The sequence below is a fragment of the Colobus angolensis genome, unplaced genomic scaffold (assembly GCF_000951035.1).
Source record: "Colobus angolensis palliatus isolate OR3802 unplaced genomic scaffold, Cang.pa_1.0 Scaffold101, whole genome shotgun sequence".
Lineage (NCBI taxonomy): Eukaryota > Metazoa > Chordata > Mammalia > Primates > Cercopithecidae > Colobus > Colobus angolensis.
In genome coordinates this window covers 3149821-3177263 of record NW_012111031.1, presented here as the reverse complement: position 1 = coordinate 3177263, position 27443 = coordinate 3149821, and the positions used below count along the sequence as shown (strand labels likewise).

The 27443-nt window shown below is 36.7% G+C and overlaps 1 protein-coding gene across 2 annotated transcripts in view; it reads left to right on the top strand.

Annotated features, from left to right (window-relative positions):
• FNDC3A (fibronectin type III domain containing 3A) overlaps positions 1-27443 on the top strand; it is a 216032-nt gene that overhangs the window by 77082 nt on the left and 111507 nt on the right. For both annotated transcript variants that reach the window (XM_011939495.1, XM_011939501.1), the window contains exon 3: positions 13312-13387. In XM_011939495.1, coding sequence (XP_011794885.1) covers positions 13312-13387 — 76 coding nt within the window. The remainder of the gene's footprint in view (positions 1-13311; positions 13388-27443) is intronic.

The window sequence follows — 27443 nt, the reverse complement described above, 5'->3', positions numbered from 1 at the left end:
TCCTTCCTTCCTTCTTTCCTTCTCACAGGGTCTTGTTGTGTTGCTCAGACTGGTCTCAAACTCCTGGCCTCAAGTGATCCTCCTGCCTCAGCCTCCCAGTTGGCTGAGATTACAGGCATGAGGTACCACACCCAGCAAAAGACTCTTCTTGGAGAAGAACGCTAATACATGTAAAAAGAATGATGTTTTAAAATCACCATTTTACAGTCCGCATAGTAATAATTGATTTAGTAATTGCTGAAACCATTGTTTGAAGGATTGCCAGGGACAAGAATATTCACAAAGCCTCAAAGTTATCACCCTGTTGATTATCACTATCAAAGGGAAACTGTGCCTTTCTAATACAGACATCTGAAAGATACTATCTTAACGAAATGGTCAAACCTTACACCACCCAGGTACTCTAAAACCATTTAGCAAACAGAGTGAGAGTGGGCAAATGTGGCAACACGTTAATTGGTGAATCTAGGTGAAGGTTATGTGGGTGCTGATTGAACCATTCTTGCATTTTTTCTATAGGTTTAAAAATTTTCAAAATAAGTTGGGGTAAAGATGATTTTTGATATGACCCTTTCCTGTTTAATAGTGTTGCCTGAAGATTAACAGTTGAACTCTTTAGCCTACTAGTTAAGGGTCTTTATGATTCAGCCCCTGTTTATCTTTCCAATCTTATCTTTTTCCATCACATTTCTCAAACTAGCTTAAATGTTAGCTATGCCACACTAATTCCTATTATTCAGATTGCTCACATTCTCTTTCACCCTCATGACTTCGTACACATTATGTGTGCCCTCTCCTTGAAGTTTCCTTTTCCTGTCTTTATCTTGCAAACTTCTGCTTGTCCCTCTGAATTCTGTGTAGTTTATCATCTCCTGCAGGAATCTTCCCTGATCATCCTAGGTTGAGTAGATGCTTATAATGCATTGCTCATATTCCTATTATACCACTTACTATACTATAAGTTAATTGGCTGAGTACTTGTCTGTTTTCTTCCTAGACTGGGAACTCCTTGATGCCTTGGACTGTGATGTATTTTTCTTCTTTTGGTGTCCACAGTACCTGCAAGAGTGTGTGCCACACAGTAGCTGTTTAAGAAAAGATTTTTACATAAATGAATACATTTCACCTCCTACTATTTCCCTGGATATTTTAACTTAAAATAGGCCTGTTTGTCTCCATTTTTACTTAATATCAGTTTTATATATGTCATGTTTGTTTTCTTAGTTTTATTTCTTTTTCTCAACTTTGTATAGTGAATGATTTTGTTACAGAAATTATTAGTAATTTATAGAATTCTGCAGCACAACTAGTACATGATAGGATTTGATCCAGTAAGTATGACCATTTCTTGCTTAACTATACTACATTGCTAAGCACTGTGGGAGAATACAGTAGATATGAAATTTTGGCAATTTAGACAATGAGCTAATGTTTCCTAACATTAAAGCCAAATCTATAACTCATTTTCTAGACAAATAAAACTTCTGGATTTAGCATAGATGTAAATATGTTTTTAAAAGGAAAGAAACTCTAAATATACTAAAAACATTTGGATAAGTTTTTTTTTTTAAACAATCTTGTAATATAAAGTCCTTTATAGTGTTGACCTAAAAGGAAGAAACTGAGGCAAAATTCATGTAAGTAGGGCTTATTTGGGCCAGAGTCGAGGATTGTAACCCAGGAGCATGGATTCAAGTTGTTCTGAATGTAGACTCCAATTAGCAGCAGTTACAAGTAGGCTTTGAAATGAAAGGAAGCAATTCCTAAATTGTTTCCAAGAAATTACATTAATGTAACATAAGCTATTGATTGCCTATACATTATTCCTTGTATCACAGATTCCAAGAAAATGAAGATAATGGGTGAGTCAGTTAGTCAGGAACAAAATATCTTTAAACAATTGCCCCTGGGCATGGGTGCATAGGGTGTGACTGAAGTCCCATACTTTTGTCTCTCTGGGCCTGATAAATTTTACATGCCTCACATAACTCAGACTGCTCTGAGCTGTTTTTCTTTTCTCAGCAGCATAAAATGAAACCCAGAAGCTATAAAGGAAAACATTGATACAATAATTCTTCTACTTAAAAATGTAAAACTCTACTGTAGCAAAACAAATTTTTTTATTTGAAAAAACTGGAGAAAGTATCTGTGTTACATATTATGGCAAAGGGCTCATTTCATTGGCATACAAAGGACTGTTACAAATCAGTGGAAGAAATTCAAACAACCCAGTTGAAAAACAGGTACAGGATATCAATAAATAGTCTGTGGAGGCCAGGTGCGGTGGCTCATGCCTGTAATCTCAGCACTTTGGGAGGCCGAGGCAGGCGAATCATGAGGTCAGGAGTTTGAGACCAGCCTTATCAACATGGTAAAATTCCGTCTCTACTAAAAATACAAAAATTAGTCAGGCATAGTGGCAGGCGTCTGTAATCCCAGCTGCTTGGGAGGCGGAGGCAGGAGAATCGCTTGAACCTGGGAGGTGGAGGTTGCAGTGAGCTGAGATTGTGCCATTGCACTCCGGCCTGGGCGACAGAACAAGACTCCGTCTCAAAAAAAAAGTAGTCTGTGGAAAAAGAAGTCAAGATTGCCGATAAATATAGAAATATTGCACCCCCCCCAAAAAAGGGGGGTTGTTCACCTAGCAAGCAACAAACAAGTGTCCACAAAAACGCAGGTTTTGACCAGTAGAAGTTTTATTACATATCACAAGGAAAGGGATCACTGAGAGTATTCTCCAAAGCAGTGTCTCCCTGAGGGAGAGTAACAGGAAGATTTCATGGGTCAGTGGAGAAGGGAGAGGATACGTCATCACATATAGAGGAGGGGCCCAAGTGGCGCAGACACAGTCAGTCATTATGCCAGCACATAGGTTGCATGTAATGGTAATGATGCTATAGCTCCTCCTGGGGTGGAGACTTTATAGCATGGTGAGGCGGAAAGTTCACTTGGGTTCATCTGTAAGTTGCTGGGGTCTGTCAGTAGCTGATTCCAACCGACTAGATGACCACATAACATACAGGGTTTGGGAAAAAAACAGGTTGCAAGGCAGGAGGCTATAAAGCAAGCTGACTGTTCATGTTTATTAAATTCCTGTAGTTCCTGGAGACCTTCTGTGTCTGCTTACGATATGTTATAATGAATGAGTCGGTCTGTATACTGCTTTGGAAAGTTGTATGAGTGAAAAAATTCATCATACTTTTCAATCCTGATTCAGTTATCTATTGTTGTGTAACAAACCAACTCAAAACTTAGTGCCTCAAATCAACAACCATTTATTTGTTCCATTTCTGCTCTCTGAGCAGAGCTCAACTGAGCAGTCTTTCCACTGGTCTTGCCTAGAGTTACTCACCTACTTAAAGACATACAGAGTCAACAGGAGCTGAAAACCTGCAATGGGCTGGTCAGGCAGCTCTCTCTCCCCATCTTTGTGGGATCTTCAGCAGAGTATCTGAACCCTCTTTACATGGTAGCTCAGGAACCCAGGAGGGAACTTTCCAAGAGTCACAGGGCCCAGTATCTAAGTGCTTATGAAAACCAAGTCACATGGCCAAGCCCAGAGTTAGTATTGAGGACTATACAATATGTAATACCAAGAGGTGTGATTCACTGGGGACCACCAGTGTAACCATACTTCCTAATTTATGGTACATACCTGTTTGTTTATTGCCACTCTTCCATCAGAATGTATCATCCAAATGGGGATGGGTTCTGCTTATCTTGTTCACCTATATCAGCCTAGAACAAGATATACTACATTGTTGGATTTCAGTGAATTTTTGCTGAATATATATGTCTAGTAAGATCTTGTATTTAAAGAAAATGGTGTGTATTAGGGGAGGCTGGTATTTCTGTGTGCATAGTAAACTTCTGGAAAGATAATGGTTTTATGATTGAACATGATGGTTTCTGGACTTGAATAAGGGGACAGAGGGTACCTTTTACTCTTATTTCATTTACATTGTGTATTTCCATGACTGTATCCCAGTTTGATAACTTAATAACATAGTAAAATATGAGAGTCATTCTTCATTTGTAAAAAATTTATTTTCTTAGACATTTATAAGAAATACTAAAATTAGAGTACAAGGCCAAGCAGCTTATAAAAATGATTTAAAGTTGTCTGGTCAGTATGATAGAGTTCTAAAAACATTCAAGTTTATGCTAAACAAATGTTATTCATTTGCTTATTCTCCTACTCAAAAAATATTTTTTGAGTATATAATAAGTACTATAGTACATTGTTTTGGATATCTCAGTGACAAAATTCTTTGTTCTTTCAGAGTTCTATCAGTTCAATTGGCAGACCTGGTTGGATGAGTAGGAAAATGCCAAATTTTAAATACCTTTGAAAATTCTAAAAAAACTGTATTCCTGTATTCATTTTGGTTATTAAAATAGTCATTTGGAGCCAAGCATAGTAGATAAGATTTTGAGTCAGAGACAAAGAATAAAATAGTAAGACTTTTTCATTTGTGACTTTTGAACTAAACTCTCAAGGCAATATAGAAGAAAGTAGTTTTAGTACTTCTGAGTCCTCTAGAATAGATCTCTCAACCATATAGTTAATTGCTAGATAACCTAAAGAGTATCTGGCATTTATGGTGCCCAAGAAACACTTATTGAAGAAATATATAGTAGGCTTCACTTACTGCTGCCTACTGTGTATGTCACACTGTGCTATATGTTTTACATATATAATATCTGTTAATCCTTCAACAGCCCTGTGGCAAAATCATTATAGATCTCCATTTTCAGACTAGGCGACAAAGACTTAAGTAACATACCCAAAGTTAAAAATAGCTGTTAAGTGGTGAAGCACATTGAAAGTTGAGATCAGAGGTACTTCAAAGCTTATATTATTATTTTTTTTAAACAACATTTTTAAAAAATATATACTTTAAGTTCTGGGATACATGTGCAGAATGTGCACGTTACATAGATATACACGTGCCATGGTGATTTGCTGCACCCATCAACTCGTCATCTGCATTAGGTATTTCTCCTAATGCTATCCCTCTCCTTTCCGCCCACCACCCTCAAAGCTCATATTCATAATGACTGTTCCTTTTTGCCCCTCCACCAAACCCATTCATATGAGAATAACATTGTTTTACATCTGTATATTCTTGCATGTTTATTCATAAAACAGTCTATTTTTTAAATTACCCCAGAGAAGACTTTATGGACAAAAGTGTAGAGGCAGGAAGGAATGTTTGGCTGGACTAGACTGGCTTATAACAGACATGATGAGATGGGTAAAGAAGTAATAAATTGTAACCTGGAAAGCCAAAGGATTGTATCATGCTGTCAATTGGCTATTCTGCTAAAAGGTCAGATGAGGGAAGAACTGAAAATTTTTAGTTTAAAAAAATAGCTTTTGGGTTATTGTAGATTTTAATTATAATATTTTCTTTATTCTTCAAGGATATATAAGGATATGTAAGATGTGCCTACATTTATTCTTTAAATATCTCTGATTTGTCTATCAACTAATAACATTAGAGCAGTGTCTTTTGCATTTCTTAATTCCCTCTCTAATTTCCCTGTTTATCCTCTCTTTGAGCAGATTGTTGGTTTGGCATTCTGCCTGGATAACCTCAGCAACAAGTATTAATAGCTTGGTCAAAATACAGAATTTTGAGGACTCATTGTATCCATAGGGTAAAGTGGATGTAAAGCAAAGACATTTAGGTAGTTTAGCCATGATTTATTTTATTAACCCATTTATGCCTAGTGTACCATTATTGGAACGCTAGGCTTGTGGGAGTTATTTATATCCTACTGCTCAAGGTCATCGCCAAGTTCTGATTTTTCAAAAAGAAACCTTACAACCTCTGACATAAATGGGTTAATTCAATCATTTCTTCTTGATTTCCTCTGTCCTAATAGTTCTTAATCTACTTTGGGTCTTGGGCGTCTAAAAATCTGATGAAAACAGTGCTCAGAAATTGTAATATCTACAGAAAGTTTTATATACCAATCTGGGTTGTTTCAAACCCTTTGAATCCCATCTGTCACCCCCCAGGTTAAGAACTCTTGTGCTTTATCTCCATGCTGGTCTCAAGTAACATCCTACAGTAATTCACCACCACTATAAAATTTTATCACTAATTAGAAAAAGAGTGGAAAAGATGGAATGGTTTAAAAATTTTAAGAACCATAGATTTGTTAGAATCATTAAAAATGTGTTGGAAATAAAAGCAAAAGGAGCATCCTTCAGCCTACTTTCAGAATTTCAAGTATGTTTTACAGGCCAAGCAAGGTGGCTCTCCTGTAATCCCAGCACTTTGGGAGGCCGAGGTGGGCGGATTGCTTGAGGCCAGGAGTTTGAGACCAGCCTAGGCAACATGGCGAAACCCCATCTTTATTAAAAAAAAAAAGTATATATACACACACACACACACACACACAATTTAGCTAGGCGTGGTGGTGCGCACCTGTAGTCCCAGCTACCCTAGAGGCAACGATGGGAGAATAGATTGAGCCTGGGAGGTTAAGGCTGCAGTGAACTGTGATGGCACCATTGTACTCCAGCCTAGGAAACAGAGTGATACACGTCTATAAAAAATAAATAAATAAACAGTTATCGGATTGCAAAGATCAAGAACAAAATAGCAGAAAATCTAAAAAATAGTGATGAATCAACCATTGTAAAATCAACCATTGTAGTGATTCCTGAAAGGGCTGAAAACAGAATTACCTTTTGACCCAGCAATCCCATTACTGGATATATGCCCAAAAGAATACGAATTGTTCTGTTATGTCAGGAAGATGCATGCATGCATCCGTTCGTTTCCACACTATTCACAATAGCCAAGACATGGAATCAACCTAAATGCCTCTCAGTGGCAGACTGGATAAAGAAAATGTGGTACATATACACCATGGAATACTGAGCAGCCATAAAAAGGAATGAGATTGTGTCCTTTGCAGGGTCATGGATGGAGCTGAAGGCCATTATCCTTAGAAAACTAATGCAGGAACAGAAAACAAATACCACATGTTCTCACTTATAAGTAGGAACTAAATGATGAGAACACATGGACATAAAGAGGGGAACAATAGACACTGAGGCTTACCTGAAGGTGGAGGGTGGGAGGACGAAGAGGAGAAGAAAAAAAATAACTATTGGGTACTAGGTTTAGTACCTGGGTCGCAAAATAATATGTACAACAAACCCCCGTGACATCAGTTTACTTATGTAACAAACCTGCACATGTACCCTGAACCTAAAATAAAAGTTAAAAAAAAAAGTACTGAAAATACTCTACATTGTTAAGCTGATTTAAGTAAAACTCATAATCTTAAACGTAGGTATTATTAAGAAGAGAATGAAATGAGTATTCAACTGAAAAGATTAGAAAAAACAACAAAGTAAGCCTAAGGAGAACAAAGGAAATGATACAAGTTAAAAGTAGAAATTAGTATCTTTAAAGGAACCTACCTAGATGATGGTGGCCTCCTGAGTTAATCCTCTGTGGTACTACCCTGCTTAAGTAAAGCTCTTCGTTGTCCTTAAAATGGCTCACAAGGCCCTTTGTAACCTGGTTCCTATCTACTGCTTACTATATTTCTCACTCCTTCCCCTGTGTTCCCCCACCCCCATGCTCCAACCATATAGAACTCCAGAATTTCTTTTGGTTTATTGAACACAGTAAATTTCATGTCATTTCCAGTCCTTGTGCTTTGCACTTATTCTTCTCTAGGTCTTCCCATTCTTCTTGCCTAGCCAGTTCCTAATGAGTCTTCAAGACTCAGCTTAAATTTTACATACTCTAAAAAGGCATTAAACATACAAACATACATACACGTATACACAAGTGCTCAGGTAACAGACTAATTTACATATTCAATCTTCAGTGCTTTGATAGTATTTTACTGCCCCTATTATAGCACTTCTCTCACCAGTCAATATCAAAGAAGCATTTGACAAGAGGAGTAATAATTGAGGTACACCATCAGAAATCCAAAGTTACACTGCTTAAAATTATTAAAATAAAACATATTTCCAAAGATACTTTTGCTAGAGCAGATACTAGTATGAGTGAGATAGGCCAAAATAGTATATTATAAGCAGTATCCTAAATTTAGCAAATTGTATTGGTTAACTCTCAAGGGAAAAAAATACTTTTGAGTCTTCCAGATAAATTTTAGATACATCAAAGAAATAAATATAAGCAATTAAATTATATAAAAACTAGGAAAAATAGGAACTAGTACTTACCAAACCTCTGGATCAGTGTTGCCTAATAGAAATATAATGCAAGCCACATGAGTAGTGTTTTTTTTAAATTTATTTTTATTTATTTATTTTTTTGAGACAGAGTCTTACACTGTCACCTGGGCTGAAGTGCAATGGCATGATCTCGGCTCATTGCAATCTCCGCCTCCTGGGTTCAAGCAATTCTCTGCCTCAGCCTTCCAAGTAGCTGGGGTTATAGGCGCCTGCCACCACGCCCAGCTAATAAGTAATGTTAAATTTTTTAGTAGCCACATTAAAAAACTAAGAACAGGAAAAATTAATTATAATGTTTTAACCCAGTATGTCCAGAATATTGTTTCAACATGTAATCGATATAAAAATATGAAGTACCAGAGTTTTTTAATACTAAGCCTTAGGGTTTTTAATGTATTTTTAAAGATACCTGTGATATTTTGATACATGTATACAATGTCCAATGATCAAATCAGGATAATTGGGATATCTGTCATCTCAAACATTTATCTTTGTTTTGGAAACACGACAATTCTTCTAGCTACTTTTAAATACGTAACAAAGTAGTAACTATAAGTTACTACTTATAACTTATAGTTTATAAGTATAAGTGATTTACTATCAAATACTAGAACGTATTATTTCTATCTAACTGTAATTTTGTACCTATTAACTGATTTCTTCTCAATCTCACACCCACCTTCCCAGCCTCCAGCAACCATGATTCTATTCTCTACGTCCGTTAGTTCCACTTTTTTAGCTCCCACATATGAGTGAGAACATGCGATATTTATGTTTCTATGCCTAGCTTATTTTACTGAACATAATGACCTCAATTTCCATCCGTTTTGCTGCAGATGACAGGAATTTCTTTTTTTTCTTTTGTTTTTTTCTTTTTTTTTTTTGAGACAGGGTCTCACTTTATTGCCCAGGTTGGAGTGCAGTGGTGCCGTCATAGCTCACTACAGTCTTGACTTCCTGAGCTCAAGCATTCTTCCTGCCTCAGCCACCCAAGTAGTTGGAACTACAGGCGTGTGCCCCTATGCCGGTTTTTTTTTTTTTTTTAATTTTTTTGTAGAGATGAGGTCTCACTCTGTTGCCCAAGCTGGCCTGAGCAGGTTGAACTCCTGAGCTCAACCAGTCTTTCCACCTCAGCCTCCCAAAGTGCTAGGATTACAGGAGTGAGCCACTGTTCCTCAGCTAGGACTTTGTTCTTTTTCATGAATGAAAAATATTTCATTGTGTATATATACCACATTTTCTTTATCCATTCATCCATTGATGGACACTTGGGTTGATTCCATATCTTAGCTATTGTGAATAGTGCTGCAATAAACATGGGAATACAAATATCTCTTTGATATACTGATTTCCTTTCTTTTGGATGTATACTCAGCAGTGGGATTGCTGGGTCATACAGTAGTTCTGTTGTTTGTGTTTTGAGGAACCTCCATGTTGTTTTCCATACTGGCTATAATAATTTACATTCCTACCATCATGTAAGAGCATTCTCCTTTCTCTGCATCCTCCCCACATCTGTTATTTTTTGACATTTTTGTAATAGCCATTCTGACTGGGTTAAGATAATATCTCATTTTGGTTTTGATTTGCATTTCCCTGATGATTAGTGATGTTGAGCATTTTTTTCATATACCTGTTGGCCATTTGTATGTCTTCTTTTGAGAAATGTCTACTCAGATCTTTTGCCTATTTTTAAATATGAATTTATTTTATTTTATTTATTTATTTTTGCTATTGAGTCATTTGAGAGCCTTACATATTCTGGTTATTAATGCCTTGCCAGATAGAAAGTTTGCAGATATTTTCTCCTATTCTATGGGTTGTCTCTTCGTTTTGTTTCTATTTGTTTTTAAGATGGGGTCTCACTATGTCGCCCAGGCTGGTCTCAAACTCCTGGGGTCAGGTGATTCTCCTGCTTCAGCTTCCCAAAGTGCTTGGATTATAGGTGTCAGCTACCATGTCCAGCTACCTTGTTGATTGTTTCCTTTTCCTTTGCCGTGCAAAAGCTTTTTAGCTTGACATAATCCCATTTTATTTTTGCTTTTGTTTGCTTTTGAAGTCTTACACAAAAAAATATTTGCCCAGACCATGGTCCTTTAGTATTTTCCCAATGTTTTTTCTAGGAGTTTAGTATTTTTAGGTCTTACATTTAAATCTTTAAGCCATTTGAGCTGATTTTGTATATGTTGAAATATGGGACTGTAGTTTCATTCTTCTGCCTAATAGAAAACCAGTTTTCTGAGCACTATTTACTAAAAAGACTGTTCTTTCCCCACTGTATGTTCTTGATTCCTTTGATGAAAATGAATTGGTTATTGAGTTTCATGTCAAGGCTAAGTGAAAAGATAGAAAAAAGTAAGAGTTAAAAAGTTAAAAGAATGAATTGGCTGTAAGTGCATAATTTATTTCTGGGTTCTCTGTTCTGTTCTATTGATCTCTATGTCTGTTTTTATTCTAGCACCATGCCGTTTTATAGTTTTATAGTTTGCCTCATAGAGATCTTTCACTTCTTAGGTTAAATTTATTCCTAGGGTTTTTTTTTTTTTTTTGTAGCTATTATAAATTAGGTTGCCTTCTTGATTTCTTTTTCATATTGATTGTTGTTTATATGTAGAAACACTACTGAGTTTTAAAAATAATAATTATTATTTAATTGCAGGTGAGGTCTTGCTATATTGCCCAAGCTGGTCTCAATCTCCTGAGTTCAAGCAATCCTCCCACCTCAGCCTCCCAAAGTATTGTGATTACAGGCATAAGCCACCATGCCCAGCTAATACTACTGATTTTTGTATGTTGATTTTGTGTCCTACACCTTTACTAAATTTATCAGTTCTAAGAGTATTTTGGTGGAGTCTTTAGGTTTTTCTAAGTATAATACGATCATGTTGTCTGCAAACAAGGATAATTTGACTTCTTTTCTTCTTTGGATGCTCTTTATTTCTGTCTCTTGCTTAATTTCTCTGCTAGATGTACTTAGCCGTTGAAATCCAGTGTTTATTTCACACTTAGAGCACATCTCCATACAAACTAGCTACATTTCATGACTCTTGGCTATCATTGGACAGCACAGCTGTAGGTGAAGTTAAATATAGAAGCAGTAGAAGATAACACAAAGGAAAACAATAAATAACATTGGCTACAAGAAAGTAAAAGGGAGAAAACAAAAAGAAAAATATTTGCAACGTATTATAGTACAATATTATTATGGGTTCATACAAATCATTAAAAACACTTAAAAACCCAAAAGATTAACAGGCAAGATTACACATGCAGGTAATTTACAAAAGAGATAGTAACAAACTTAGACATAACAGAGAAGTGTAAATTAAAACAGTAGTACAGGTTCGGCATCCCTAATCTGATGAACCAAAATGCTCCAAAATCGGAAACTTTCTGAGCAGCAACATTATGCCACAAGTGGAGAATTCCACAGCCAACCTCACGCGACAAGTCATATGACAGGGTGCAATCAAAACACAGTCAAAACTTTGTTTTATGCAAAAAATTATTTAAAATATTGTATGAAATTACCTTCATGCTATGTGTATAAAGTATATATGAAACATAAATGAATTTTGTATTTAGACTTGGGTCTTATCCCCAAAATATCTGATTTTGTATATATATGTATACACACACACACACACACACACACACACTCCTTAATAAAAAAAAAATCCAAAATCGGAAACATTTTTGGTCCAAGCATTTTGGGTAAGGGATACTCATATTTTAATATCCTATTTTCATCTATCAAGGCAGCAAAGATTTTAAAACTGTAATTTTCAGGGTTGCAAGCAATGTAGTAAAAGGGTATTCTCATAGATTATCAGAGGGCATTCGAAGTAGTAGTATAAAATCCTTTCTGTTACTTTTTATTTCCATAGGTTTTTGGGGAACAGGTGGTGTTTGATTACATGAATAAGTTCTTTAGTGATGATTTCTGAAATTTGGGTGCACCCATCATCTGAGCAGTATATACTGTACCCAATTTGTAGTCCTTTATCCTTCACACTCCCCTCTGCCCATCCCCAAAGTCCATTGTGTCATATTCTTATGCCTTTGTATCGTCATAGCTTAGCTAGCTCCAATTTATGAGTGAGAACACATGATGTTTGGTTTTCCATTCCTGAGTTACCTCGTGAAGTAGTAAAACTCTTTTAAAAGGTAGTTTAGCAACAAGCACCAAAATTCTGTGTTTGGGATCTATCACAAGGAAACAGTAGTAGCTGTAGAAAGGTGAAAACTACATACCAAGACGCTCATTTCAGCATTGTTCACAATAATGGTAAAATTGAAAACTACCTAAATTCCTTAAGTTAGGGGAATGGTTAAGTCGTTTATGGTGTAATCTTTTGATGGAATATTTTCAATAATAACTTTGAAGTCTTTTTTGAATAATATTGAACTTTAAAAAGGATAGAGAATTGAATATCTTATATCCAGAATTTAGGGGGGAATTAATCCTCTGCAGAATAAGACTAATAAGTTTATCAGAATGTTAACAATGTGTATCTTAGGATAGCAGGACTTTAGTTTTTTTTCTCCAGGTTTCTGTTTTTTCTCTGTTTTTCAAATGTTGTAAAATTGGTATGTATTACCTTTATAATAAAAAGAAGACTACTTAAAATGGTGGGATTAATTTAACACCTTCTTGGATATAACTTAAGATGTAATACTAATTCAGATATGATCAGCTCATGCTCTACCTATCAGTTTATATTTTATCTTTAGAAAAACATGATACTTAGCAACTGATAAACTCGCTTAGATGATCTAAATATTCTGTGGTTTGACTCCATCTTTGTTTCAGAGTGAAGTTTATTGACTTTTCTTTCCAATGAAAGTGTGTCACTTTCTTCTTTTTTTATTCCCTTTACTTTTGGCTTAAGTCTAACCTCCAGAAAAGTGATGTAATATTTTTTTAGCAAACCAGCATCTTAAATGTGTAATCCCCATTTTCCTTCACAGTTTCATAAGGTTAAATAGCTCACATCTGCTCTGTTACTATTTTTATGTTCTGATTTGCCTTTTTTTTGTTTTGATTAATACTTCTTCCTCTCATTTTTAAGGTTATTCTGGTACAAGTTAACCCGGGAGAAGCATTTACAATAAGAAGAGAAGATGGACAGTTTCAGTGCATTACAGGTAAGAATGGTAATTGAGAATAATCATTTGAGACCAAAAAACCACAAAAATTTATGATACATAGTAGTGTGTATGCCTATGGTTTCTTCCTTCTTTCTCACTACCACCACACAAAAGCATCAACTCTGATATCTTAGCATTTAAGTATTGCAGTATCATTCTAACTAATCTCTTTGCCCTGGTTTCCTGATTATTTTGATCATTTTTGATGTGTTATATTGTTCATGTCTCTTCCCTGTTCAGAAATCTTTATCAAATCTAGTCCAGGTGTCTTCGTTTTTCAAAAAGATCATTTCAACTTTTTAGTCTTGTTCCCACTTCTCCTTCAAATTGCTTTTCTTCAGTTTTTCTAAGAGGCTTATTCACTGTCTTTTGAAGCTATCTTGTGCTATGTGTTCTGTTTCCCTTATCTAGAATTCACCCTTATCACCACTTCCCCCCCACCCCCCGATTCAGATCCTACCTGTGCTTCAAGACTGAGCTCCAGTCCCACCTTTAACAGGTTTTTTGGAAAGTCTTTGTTTAGTGAACATTTCCTTAGTACTGTTGACTTTTGAGTCAGGCAGTTCTTTGGTCAGGGGGACTGTTGTGTGAATTGTAGGATGTTTAGTTTAATTCCTAGCCTCTGCCTACTAGCCACTTACCCTCACTATTTCATTTATGACAAATAGAAAAGTCTGGATATCCCCAAATATTCCCTGAGGGACAAAATTGACTCCAATTGAGAACCGTCTTCCTGTGTGAATTTGAGAACACGAAAAAGGTGACTGGCTTTGGAATTAGAGAGAGAGAACCTAGGATTAAATCCCAGCTCTGCTGTTTTGCTAGCTACATGCCCTTGTACATGTTACTTAACCTCTGTAAGTACTGTGTTTTTTTTTTTTTTTGGACAGAGTCTCACTCTGTCACCCAGGCTGTTTGGAATGCAGTGGCTCAATCTTGGCTCATTGCAACCTCCGCCTCCTGGGTTCAAGCAATTCTCCTGCCTCAGCCTCCCAAGTGACTGGATACAGGCGCCTGCCACCGCACCAGGCTAATTTTTGTACTTTTAGTAGAGATGGGGTTTTATCATGTTGGCCAGGCTGGTCTTGAACTCCTGACCTCAGGTGATCCACCCACCTCACAGACGTGAGCCTCTGTACCCAGCCCTTTGTAAGTACATTTCTCATCAGTAAAATTCTCATTCCTGTCAATAATAGTACACCTTGTAGGATCAATGTGAGGGTTCCTGATATGCATGTAATGTACTTTAAACCAGCCTGGGACATATAAGGCACTCAATAAGTGATGGTGAGTGCTGCAGTGTTATTATTAATAGAAAGTGATCCCCATCACCTGTGAAACCCTATCATACCAAATATTGCACCATTCATTTACCAAATAACTACACCATCTTGTAATATTTCTTCTAGTTGTATTTTTAAAGTTATTTAAATTTTGTATTGTTTAACGTAGAATTTTTATTCAGTCTCTCCAACTAAAGTCTAAGCGCTTTGGGGACACATACCATTTCTTACATTTCTTTGTATCCCCTTCAGTTTTTGGCTTTCTATATATTAGGTACTTAACTGATAGTTATTGCTTTAGTTGAAAAAAAGGAAGAAGTGCAGTGGGTCACACCTGTAATCCCAGTGCTTTGAGAGAATAAGGCAGGAGGACCTCTTGAGACTGGGAATACGAGACCAGACTGGGCAGCATAACAAGACCCTGTCTCCACAAAAAATTTAAAACTTAGTCAGGCATGGTGGCGCATGCCTGCCGTCCTAACTATGCAAGAGATAAGGCTGGAGGATTGCTTTAGCCCAAGAATTTGAAGCTGCAGTGAGCTATGGTCATACCAGTGCACTCCAGCCTGGGCAGCAAAGCGAGACCCTGTCTCAAAATAAAACTAAATTTAAAAAGAGCGTTAGAGGTGAGGTGTCTGTATACTTTGTCATCTTTCAAACTGGAATAGAGTGAAAGGACTCTAACACTTACTTCAAGACAACTGATGTAAAGCAAGACTGTCTAGCCCAGGCAAACCTCCTGTCTTTCCCCCATTTTACCTAGGCTGTCCAATTGGTTTAATCAAAGAAGAAATAGACCTAACTCTTTTCAGAGAAGTAATTAGCTCAGTAATTAAAATTAAAACTTTTAGCCTGATATTTAAACCTTATATATCTGAGAGTTAAAAATTTCTCTCTAAGTTGAACACATGGACACAGGGAGGGGAACCTCACACACCGGGGCCTGTCGGAGGGTAGGGGCCAAGGGGAGGGAGAGCATTAGGACAAATACCTAAAGCATGCAGGGCTTAAAACCTAGATAATGGGTTGATGGGTGCGGCAAATCACCATGGCACATGTTTACCGATGTAACAAACCTGCATGTTGTGCACATGTATCCCAGAACTTAAAGTAAAATTTAAAAAAAAAATTCTCTAAGTTAATTTAAATAATTTGTGCAGCAGTTATGACGATTTCACAAATAGGAAGAGTTCACATATTGTAGACTTAAATATACCAGGCAGTGTAATTTATAAGCAGTGTGATAAACATTGCCTGTCTTTACTTGCCAGTTAGGTTTTTATGAAAATAATTGTATTCTGTGTACCTCATAGAGGTACAGTTTCTAATAGAGCACACATCTAGGTTTATTTGTACATTGCTTTTCAAGTTGTTTTCAATAGATATTGTTTATGGTGGATACATTTTAACTAATACAGCATTGATCTTTTCTAACACATTTGCAGAGGAAGATACTCATTACTGTTTTAGTGTGACTCAGAATACAAAAACTGTTATTTATGATTGGGTAACCAGACCCTGAATTATAAGTAGCTTATATTTCAAAAGTTAATTTGTAACTGCAATCTCTAAACCCCACCTCCGTAAATCAATTAAATTGATTTTATATGTGGCAGTGACACCTTTGATCAAGACCAGAAACGCCTATCTAAGTTATAATGTGCCTATAGTACTAATAGTATCTTAGTGATAGGAACTAACCACCATGGGAAGATATTTTTAGGCAGGGACACATTTCTCTGCTTCAGTGGGAAACAGATTCCTTTCTCCATATGACAGATTGTAAGATTGGAGACTGTTTTAAAATTATTAGGTAGAGGCTTTAAGAACACAGAAAAGAATAAAGGGAACTAGACAGAAAATAAGAAGGCTCTCCCCTCTTTGTGTTTTTGGCTGTCCAAAACTGTAAGATGGAATATGGGTAGAAGGAATATAGTAGTGAGCAAGGGAACTGGGGTTGAAGTCAAGTCTTTGTAAAATCAATATACCTTCACTCTGAGCAAGAGAAGACAAGAAAACTTCTGGAGTTCATTTTCTTCCACTTTACCATCACTAGTTTCTGTCATATGGCAAGCCCCTTCGTGGACTAGCTCTGGATCTAGGTAAAAAGTGAGATTATGAATAACAAGGAGAAAGAGAAATTCTTAAGGGAAGAAAATCATATACCAGTGAAGCTGAGAGAAACACAGATCGTTATAGTCCTAAAGCCATCAAGTTAGGAAAGCTGTTCTCTGACAGCCACTATACCATTAAAATCTCTATATTAAAACCTAACAAATTGAGAGCTGTGTAAATTAATGAGCATTTGAATTAAAGACCGTTCTTTTAAAAGTAGTTTTATTACTTGTTCAGAATATATAGAAATGAAAACTAGGTTGAGAATCATGGAGAACTTTAGAGATCTAAATAATTACCTTATTTTATTGGAGGCTCAGATTTTGTGAGTTACAGCTAGTCATGGGCAGAGTTCAATATAGTACTTTTTCTACTATGTAGCATACATTCTGGAAAGACAAATTGCTAATTTTTTTCTATGAATTTTCTAAGTATCTGCTGAGGTATACTGTGCTAGTTGCTGGACATTCAAAGAAAAGCTAAAACTAAGTTCCTGACATTCAAGAACAGTGTCATAGGGGAAAAAAAGGGAAAATTAACAGTTACAGTATAAAAAGAGATGTACATAGGGTGTTATGGGAGCATAGAAGGAGGGTTACTAATTACATTCAGTGGCATGTAAAGAAAAATTTATTCCAGGAGAAAGTGACACACGAGGCTTCTCGAAGAACAGTGGCAGTTGGCCAGATGGACAAAGGGTCTCAAGGTACTTTAGACAGAGGGAAAAAGTGTTCAAAAGCAACAGAAAGAAAGAATGACTTGACTTATTTGAATAACCACAGAGATTGGAATTGCTAAATTCCAATAAAATATGGAATTGTTGTATAAATATGTGGTACCTGTTGAACCAAAAGTCTTCCTACTACTAACATCATCTAGAAATGTTCAATAAAATAATACCATGTAATCTTTCAAATATACTCCTGAATTTCTCTCTCTTCCCTTCACCCTAAAAAAAGGAAAAAAAAAGGTGGGGGGTGGGGAAGAATCACTGTGGGCCAGAAACAAGGACTTTTCCACATTTATTTGTTTTTTGTTTTTATTTTAAGAGACAGGATCTCTCTGTCACCCAGGCTGGAGTGTAGTGGCACAACCATAGCTCATTGCAGCCTCATACTCCTGGGCCCAGGTGATCCTCTTGCCTTAGCCTTCTGAGCAGTTAGGACTGCAGGTCTGTGCCACCATGCTTGGCTAATTTTTTATAGAGTTGATGTCTCACTATGTTGCCCAGGATACTCTCAAACTCCTGGGCTCAAGCAATCCTGCCATCTCAGCCTCCCAAAGCACTGTGATTACAGACATGGACAATTGCACCTGGTCCAATATTTGTTTCAAAAAATACAGTTTTCATATTTTTAATGAAAAGAATTAAAAATATCTACATTGTTGTTTTGATTTGATCATTTTCTGTTGGCCCATACCATTTTTTCTGAGTCCTCTTCAGAATTTGATGTCTGTCTTCCCTTAGTTCTTTACCTTATTTCATGTCCTTTTGGATAAGGCACCACTCTTAAATATCTAAAAGTGTAGTCTTCTGTTTTGCTGCTTTTCCATTCTGGTCATTGGTTAGATCTGTTTATATTTCCTGATATGAACCCATACCTCATTTTTTTCCCCTTCTTTAACCACCATTCACTGGTTTTAACTTAAATTCTTGATTACTTTTGAAATGAATACTATCTTGAGTCTGTCTCAGGTTTTTTCTATTGAGAGGTATTTTGAAACCTTCTAACTTGTTCTTATGTTTTCATGGTGAAGTGCTTTGACCGCATGTCAACAGATTGTCTTATACGATGAGAGATACTGTGAAAATTAAGTATTTTTGCCTAGTAACTGGTATGTAGAAATGTAAAAAATTTATTGAATGGGGAAAATTTTAGGTTTTATGTTAATAGGTATTTGTAGCATGTGCTAAAGACTGCCCTTCTTAGTTTTATTTTGTGAAGAGTTATGAAAAATAGGAAATTAGGCAAGGTTTCTAAGTTTGGGTTACTAGGAAGGTCATAGAAGCATATTTCATAGAGAATATGTGGTAAACACTTAAGAATCCTGTGTAGAGCTAGCTCTCCTGATGACAAATTGGTTCCTCCTTTAGCTATCATCTGTTCTGTGAAGCCCTTGCTTTAGTTTGTCTCCTCTTTTAGCTGTAGATACACATACAGAAATAATTGACAGCAGATATTTTTACATATGTTTGTAACCCTGATGCTTTGCATAGCACCCAGCACATAGAGACTCTTAATAAATGTGTAAGGTGAGTGAAGAAGAAAAAAAAAATGGATGTTTTTTGAGCATTTATATGTGTCAAGCAAGTAGATCTGTTATAGACAACAGTTGTAGCTAAAAACCCTCCTTATGAGAGGCAGGTATGACTTTTTCTCTTCTGTGATACCTCAAAATGAATAAATGGGCTAATGAGTAAGAATTTATTAACTATCTGGAGGTTTTGCATTGTTATGGCACTTCTACTTTGGTGTGATTCCCTGCCATTACATGTAAGAGAGAAAATTATGAAAAGCAAAAAATATACAGACAGCTGTGCTTGAATAATTTTTATATGCTCTGGCTCCTTCAAATATTATGTTTTGGAAAAGCAAACATATTGATGATTATTTAATACTTTTAATCTAATAGGGCAATAGTTAAGCAGAAGGGTACTTGGGTTTGAGTTCAAACTTTGCCACTTACTATTATATCAGTCAGATTATATTCAGTATATATTGTGTTTACACTTATTTATGTAAATAGTGTGTGTCTGTGTGTATACATATTATGTAGGACTTAGAACATAATTTTGTCATAGAGAAGATTATTATTAGGCCATACCTTTTGGAATATATTACTTATATCTGTGGAACCATAGAACCCAAGACCTACATCAGATATACAGTCTCTATTTACATTGATCATGGATTAACCACATCTACATTATAGTTTTTCTGCAACATAGCTTCTACAAAAACAAAGACCTTATATTCTTCATCCATTCACTTATTCAGTATTCAGTGAGGGACAAAAATGAATAAGCACTCTTTATTTTCTCAAGATTATTTGTCAGACTTTCTTACATACCTTTATGGGAAGATGAAATAAAATTTGATCATCAGACCGTTACCAGCCTGCAACTTTGTCTCATGTTGTGTTACTCAGGATTTTGTTCTCTAGGGCTTTCTTTTGAGCATTTTAAATCAATACCTTTTATTTGTTTTTAACAAAAATAAACAGCATATTTATGAAATGTTTAAGTGTCAGAAAGTTGCTAATGTTAATAAATGTCAAACTCAAGAAAATCAGAACATATTGAAATGATAGGTCAAAAACAATAGGATAGGCCCAGCATGGTGGCTCACACCTGTAACTCCAGCACTTTGGGAAGCTGAGGTGGGTGGATCACCTGTGGTCAGGAGTTCGAGACCAGTCTGACCAACATGATGAAACCCTGTCTCTATTAAAAATAAAAGAATTAGCTGGATGTGGTGGCACACACCTGTAATCCCAGATATTCGGGAGACAGAGGCAGGAGAATCGCTTGAACCCAGGAGGCGGAGGTTGCAGTGAGCTGAGATCCTGCCACTGTACTCCAGCCTGGGTGACAGAGTAAGACTCCATCTCAAAAACAAAAGCAAAAAAACCCAATGAATAAAATTTAATAGGAGTAAATATAAAATTCTACGTTTTGATTTTAAAAACATAGGTACTGTATAGTGTGTATTAGTTGGGGCTCCTTTTTTGAAACTTAATCTTGTCTATAAAACACAAAAGAATTTAAGATGATATTGAGACTCCTCCCATCCTCATTCCTTTTCCTTCCTAATAGCTCAGTCCTGAAGCTCTTAGGTGAGGCAGAACAATATAGGCAATGCACTAGTGGGAGTGGGAGAGGTGAGCTGCAGTTTCCCAGAGTGGAATGTCAGAGCCCTAATTGAGTGAGGACCATATTACATCAGAGAATAGCCAAGTGTAGGGAGTTAGAGCCCAAGCAGAGTGAAGAGGGAATTCATACAAGAAGGCAGCTTGGTATAAGGAGTCAGAGTATAAGGCTGAGGAGGATATCGTCAGGAAGGCATGTAGTGTGACATGTAAGAAATTGAGCAGGATGAGGCAGTCACTGATGCAATACAGTGATCCAGCATGGGGAATCAGAGCTCAAACAAGAGTGAGGAGGCCATCTGTGTAGAGGGGTACCCTGACTTGGGTTGTAGGAGTCCCAGCATGGTCAGACAGTGCACAATCTGGGGATATATTACAGTGAAGAGTCAGAGTCCAACTACGGTAAAAAGGGCATCCACACAGAGGTGGTCTAATTAGGAAGTCATCAGCAATGCCATGATTGTACCCCTTCCCTTCCTCCACTAAGAACTCAATATTTCTTGCTTCTAGTACAGATGCCACTTCTGCAACAGGAATTGTGTAGCCACCCACCACTGCCTGCCAAATTATCAGCACCTGTAGGAGTGATGGTCTTTATGTCACACCAAGGAGACTCCTCAAACACACAAAGGGGCTTCAGATTCTATGCACTAAAACAAATGAAAGTGTCCACTGCAATGCAAGAGAAGACAACTTTATGAATAGAACTTGCTTATTTTAGCAGAACTAGAACTAAATATGAGTCATCTGTTGAATCCCATTTGCAAAAGGGAAAACAAATGAAATCTTGGACTGCAAAAATACAAATGCAAGTTCAAAACAGATGGTGGTGTATGCTGGTTAGATGGTATCCTTTTAACATGTTTAAAAGAAGTATTGACAAACTGGGATTGTCCCAAGGAAGATAGCCAGGAGATCATAGAAGCATGAAATCATCCTTATAAAACACTATAGAAATGCGTGAAAGATGTTTAACCTAGAAAAGAGGGCAGCGACTTTAAATACATTGATCTCTGCACCTTAGAGGGTAGAATTTAGACATAAACAGGTGAGTTATAAAGAAGCAGATTTTTTTTTGAGATGACATCTCACTCTGCGACCCAGGCTGGAGTGCATTGGTGCAATCTCGGCTCACTGCAACCTCCACCTTCTGGGTTCAAGCGATTCTTCTGCCTCAGCCTCCCAAGTAGCTGGAACTACAGGTGTGTACCACCACACCCGGCTAATTTTTGTATTTTTAGTAGAAATGGGGTTTTATCATATTGGCCAGGCTGGTCTTGAGCTCTTGACCTGGTGATCTGCCCACCTCGGCCTCCCAAAGTGCTGGGATTACAGGCTCATTCACCACCATGCCTGGCTAAGGAAGCAGATTTTGACACAGGGAAGAACAGCTATGGCTGTATAAAAATGGAATTGTTTCTTATGCCAGTGTCCCATCTTTATATGTGTTCATACCCTCGTTGGATGATAATATAAAAGTAATTCCAGCGTAGAAAGATAATTTTGATTAGGTGAATTCCAACAGTTTTTGTAACTAAAGACACTTTGATTCCAGAATATTCTGTTTATTAAACTGAGTTCTCTTTAGTTAATTCTGGGAATGAGGACTCTGAATGAGTGTCTTAAATTTAACAAGTCTATATGTGCACAGGCACATTTTATAAAGTAATTGAGCTAGTGAATGGTTATTGCTCATAGTAGACCTATAAATAGTATACCAACTAGTTAATTTATTAATACCCACTACTGATGAAATAAATACTTGAGAGAAATTTCCACTACATTCTGAATCTTATAGGGGCAGGAACAATAATGCTGTCGGTACAAAAACCTTAAGTGGAATATTATCTTCCATTTTGTTTAACAACAGAAATTGCCTCTTTCATCTCTTGTCATCTATGGTAAAATAATGTCTTTTGCTTAGTGGATATTCTGTCAATATGTGAAAATGAACTGCTAAAATATTTTTGTGTACGGTACTTGCTTGCCTTGGCAACTGTTATATACCAAAAATATACTTCTCATACTTGGAGATATTTTAGTGCCTCAGAGTCTTCAATATGAGCACCATTTAAGATTATACAATTATATGAAAATATTGATTTAAATATGTAAATGGTGAGCCACAGATATCACCTGGGTGATGATCATTTGACCAAAAATTCTGGGTTTATGCTTATTTTCTTATGATTTGACTCTTTGTGTAGAAAAAGTATCAATGTGAATTCAAGTTTTCTGAGAGGTATCACCTTCGTTTTCTCATACCTCACGCTACTTAGGGAAGACAAGAACCTAATTAACAGTACTGGAGTGTGTTGATTGTGAACCTCTTCACCTACTATAGTTAGTATGATCAGGTTCCACCTAGAATTCCTATTGCTAGCCTTTTGGTTTCAAGTGGCTCAGACCAGCTTCTCAGGAGTTATTGGTATTTTCTCCTCATTGTTGCTCATATGGCTTTTTCTGCCAGTAGGGTTTTATTTATCCTTTCTTGTTTCTGCTGCCCCCTCATTCAAGAAGTAACCAGCCTGGTGCTTCTGGGGCAGTTATTGTCAACTCCTCTATCGCACTTTTCTTCTTCATTGCTGCTGCTGTTCATTGCTTTTCTGCTCTCACCTCATTTCCTCAAGTACCTGATCCTGATTCTTCCTGCCATTACAGGGCTTTTTGAACATAAGCAAAGCCCTGTTCCCTCAGGATGTCTTTGTTGGGGAGGAGAGAGGAATGCAGAGTCCTCGTGCAAGTAAGACTCCTAGTAACCTGTTCTGATATCCTGGAATCTCTGAAACACCTCAGCCTCATGACTCTTGATACTTCAGGGCTTTGATATTAGAAATACCTCTGAAATTTATCAGAAGTTGTGTCTATTGTTTTGTATATCATAGTCACTACAACTTTTGATGCAGTTACTGTAACAGTAGGCGTGAGATACTACACATACACCATTTCTTCCTATAATCACGATAAAACTTTAAAGAAGTAACAGACTATGTGATAGAATTAATGGTGCATTATTAAAAGCACAGGTCTGAGAGTAAATTGACCTGGGTTCTAGAACCAATGAGTGGGAGTTAAAAGAAAACAGAGTTTAGCTTGGCATGAAGAAGAACTTTATAATCAACGGAGATGTCAAAGGAGGGTTAGGAGTGATCAGTTTCCCATCCATCCTTCTTTTTCCCCCCCTTGAGACGGAGTCTTACTCTGTCACGCAGGCTGGAGTGCAATGGCCTAATCTCGGCTCACTGCAGCCTCTGCCTCCTAAATTCAAGTGATTCTCCTGCCTCAACCTCCCAAGTAGCTGGGATTACAGGCACTTGCCATCATGTCTGGCTAATTTTTGTGTTTTTGTAGAGACAGGGTTTCACCATGTTGGCCAGGCTGGTCTTGAACTCCTGATCTCAGGTGATCCACCCACTTCGGCCTCCCAAAGTTCTGGGATTACAGGCATGAGCCACTGCACCCAGCCTCTCCCATCCATCTTTGTAGGTGATAATGTATCTGCTGGCTCTTCACTTGATGGTGGTGTTACGGAAGATGGTTTATTTCTTTTGAGGGGATTGTTCATGCCTTTTAAGGTTCATCACAAGTCTAAAGTGCTATTAATTTATAGCCCTAAGTAGTTTACTTAAATTCTGGCCTGTGTTGTGTACATACTGAAATGAGGATGGGCTAGGGCAATTTAGATTCTACAAGTTTCTATCAGCTCTCAAATAATTACATATTCATAACTATACTAATTACATACCATGTCTTAAAAATATTTTAATATTATGGAGATTGATATTATAATAATTTTTTACAAGATCACCGGTTATCTTTTGCCCACTGACTTTGCATTACAGCAAATCAGACTAAGTTCTACTGAAAGTATAAGTAACTCAAGTCAAAACCACATGTGGTAGATTTTTATTCCCATGTGACTATTTACTTTTTTTCATAATTAGCAAACTAAACCATGGAGAAGTTTGTCCTTTATACATTATTTAAACAACGTTAACTTCCGTTAGAAAATTCTTTAAAGCATAGGTAACTATTTTTCTTTTTTTTTTTTTGAGACGGAGTCTCGCTCTGTCACCCAGGCTGGAGTGCAGTGGCCAGATCTCAGCTCACTGCAAGCTCCGCCTCCCGGGTTTACGCCATTTTCCTGCCTCAGCCTCCCGAGTAGCTGGGACTACAGGCGCCCGCCACCTCGCCCGGTTAGTTTTTTTGTATTTTTTTAGTAGAGACGGGGTTTCACCGTGTTAGCCAGGATGGTTTCGATCTCCTGACCTCGTGATCTGCCCGTCTCGGCCTCCCAAAGTGCTGGGATTACAGGCTTGAGCCACCGCGCCCAGCCTCAACTGTTTTTCATACTGGTGGAAATCATGATTGTATTTAAAAATTTGCTCTTTATACTTTCCTTTTTAATATGAAAACATCAGTTTAATTAGAGTCGCTCAAAATACTAGCTTTGAAACATTGATGAGTCATGTTTGTAAAAATGAATTATAACAGATCATCCATTCATAAGTTCAGCCCATTTCAATTTAAGTGAATGACTGTGATTCATTCTGAGCACATTGTGTAATAGTCCCAGGCTGTCCCAGAGAGCTATTAAATGTAACTTTTTAAGAGAAAATGTGTTGTATAAGACTTATTTAAGAGAAAATCGCAATATTTATGTTCGAAAGGAAAATATAGGGAAAATAATTGTCATCAGTTCTTCATGTTCCTAATAAATAAAATATCACTGTTATATTTATTCTCTTGGAAGTATAAAATCTAAGCCAGTTTAGTGAGTGCTATTAAAATAAGCAACAAAAATCTTGATTAAAAATTTTTTTAATGACTGATGACAAAAGGAAATTAAGATCCAGAAAGATGAGTGTGTGAAATATCTTATGTTAGCTTTTGAATAAATGTTCACAAACCTCTTGCATTCTGGCACTTTTGATATTGTTTAGTGACTAAAATGGACGTAAAAGGCCTTCTTTTGAGCAGGACTCACAAAATGCCATTTTATTACATAGATAGAAATATGAATATAAAATGTTTATTTTGTGTGCCATTCTCTCTTCCTGTTTTCCCTTTTAGGAAAAAAGCCACTTACTTAAAGTAGATAAGAGCTAGGAAATGAGGAGGCTAGAGGAGCAAATTGACTTGGAACAGGGAAAAAAAGGAAAGATTACATAATTTTAAAGACAAGAAAAATGAATTTGGATGTTTTACAAGATTAAAAAATTTACAGTCAAAAGAACTAGAGAAGATTTTCATTTTAAACAGATTTTAAGCTAATTCCTAAGAACTGCGTATCTAAGGCAGTTTCCATTTAGTTTGATTTTAAAAGCTGCCTTTTGAATATCTAATACCAATTATAAAATAAATGTGTGTAAGTAAAATAAAATGGTAACGTGTTTTTTATGAGGGGGGAAGTTGATTGGTTTTATAAATTAAATGATCATTTCTGTGGTCAGTTATTTTTATGTAAAAATAGTTGTTATATTCTAGGTAATAGAAATTTAGAAGCCTGTTCTTCTGTAGAAGAAAGGTGTTGCTATCTGCTCTTGATTTCTCAGACATTTGCTTCTCCTTAGAATGCTATGATCAGATTTTTATTAGAATCAAATTTTCTAAAGGCCATGATCGGCATTAGCTTCATTACTTATTTGCTTAGGTTAAGATTAACCCAATAGACATACTATCTTTATGGACCATTGCAAATTTTTTAATATCTAAACATTTTTAACTTTTTATATATGAATAATTAAGGAAACATTCAGTTATAATAAAATTTATTCCTGGCACCATGTAGGCACTCAATAAATATTTGTTAATTGAGTGGTCTCAGTAGATAGTTACATACAACGTATAGGGAATCTCTTACTTTTTCTACTACCTGTGTTTTTCCTCAAAATATTTTTTTAGTTCCATTTGATCATGAAATTACTTGGAAACTGACACCAAAGATATCACGTTTGGGCACAGTTTTATTTCACTCAGCTTGACTCCAAAAGTCTCATACTGTGGGAAAATAATCCATAACAGTAGTAACTATTGTGATCATATACTGCTACTACTTCTAGATTGAATGATTGTTACACTCTTATCAAGGTCACCAGTAATCTCTGTGTGGCCAGAATGAGTGATCAATTCTCACTTGTCGTCATACTTGACCTCAGTGTATTATTTGAACCAGCAGCATTCGACCCAGTATATTTAACCCAGCATATTATTTCCTCCTTCTTGGGCACTACTCTCTTGATTGCCCTTCTACAGTTTATGTATTCTCCTGTTTTTTTTCTTTTTCCTACCACACTAGCACTTCCTTCTCAGTCTTTTTTTTCTTTTTTAAGTAAAGACAGGGTCTCGCTATGTTGACCAGGCTGGTCTTGAACTCCTGGCCTCAAGTGATTCTCCTGCCTTGGCCTCCCAAAGTGCTAGGATTACAGGCATGAGGCACTGCACACAGCAGTGTTTTTTGATGTGTATTTAATTTCAAAAGTATGTAGCAGTTAAGTGAGATAAATAAATCAGTCACAAAAAGATAAATATTGCATGATTCCACTTATGTGAGGCATCCAAAATAGTCAAATTCATAGAGACAGAAAATAGAATAGTGGTTGCTAGGGACTAGAGGGAGGGAAGAGTGGGGAGTTATTATTTAATGGGTACAGAATTTTAGTTTTGGAAGATGAAAAATGTTCTGGAGGCTGGGCGTGGTGGCTCACGCCTGTAATCCCAGCACTTTGGGAGGCCGAGACAGGCGGATCATGAGGTCAGGAGATCGAGACCATCCTGGCTAACAC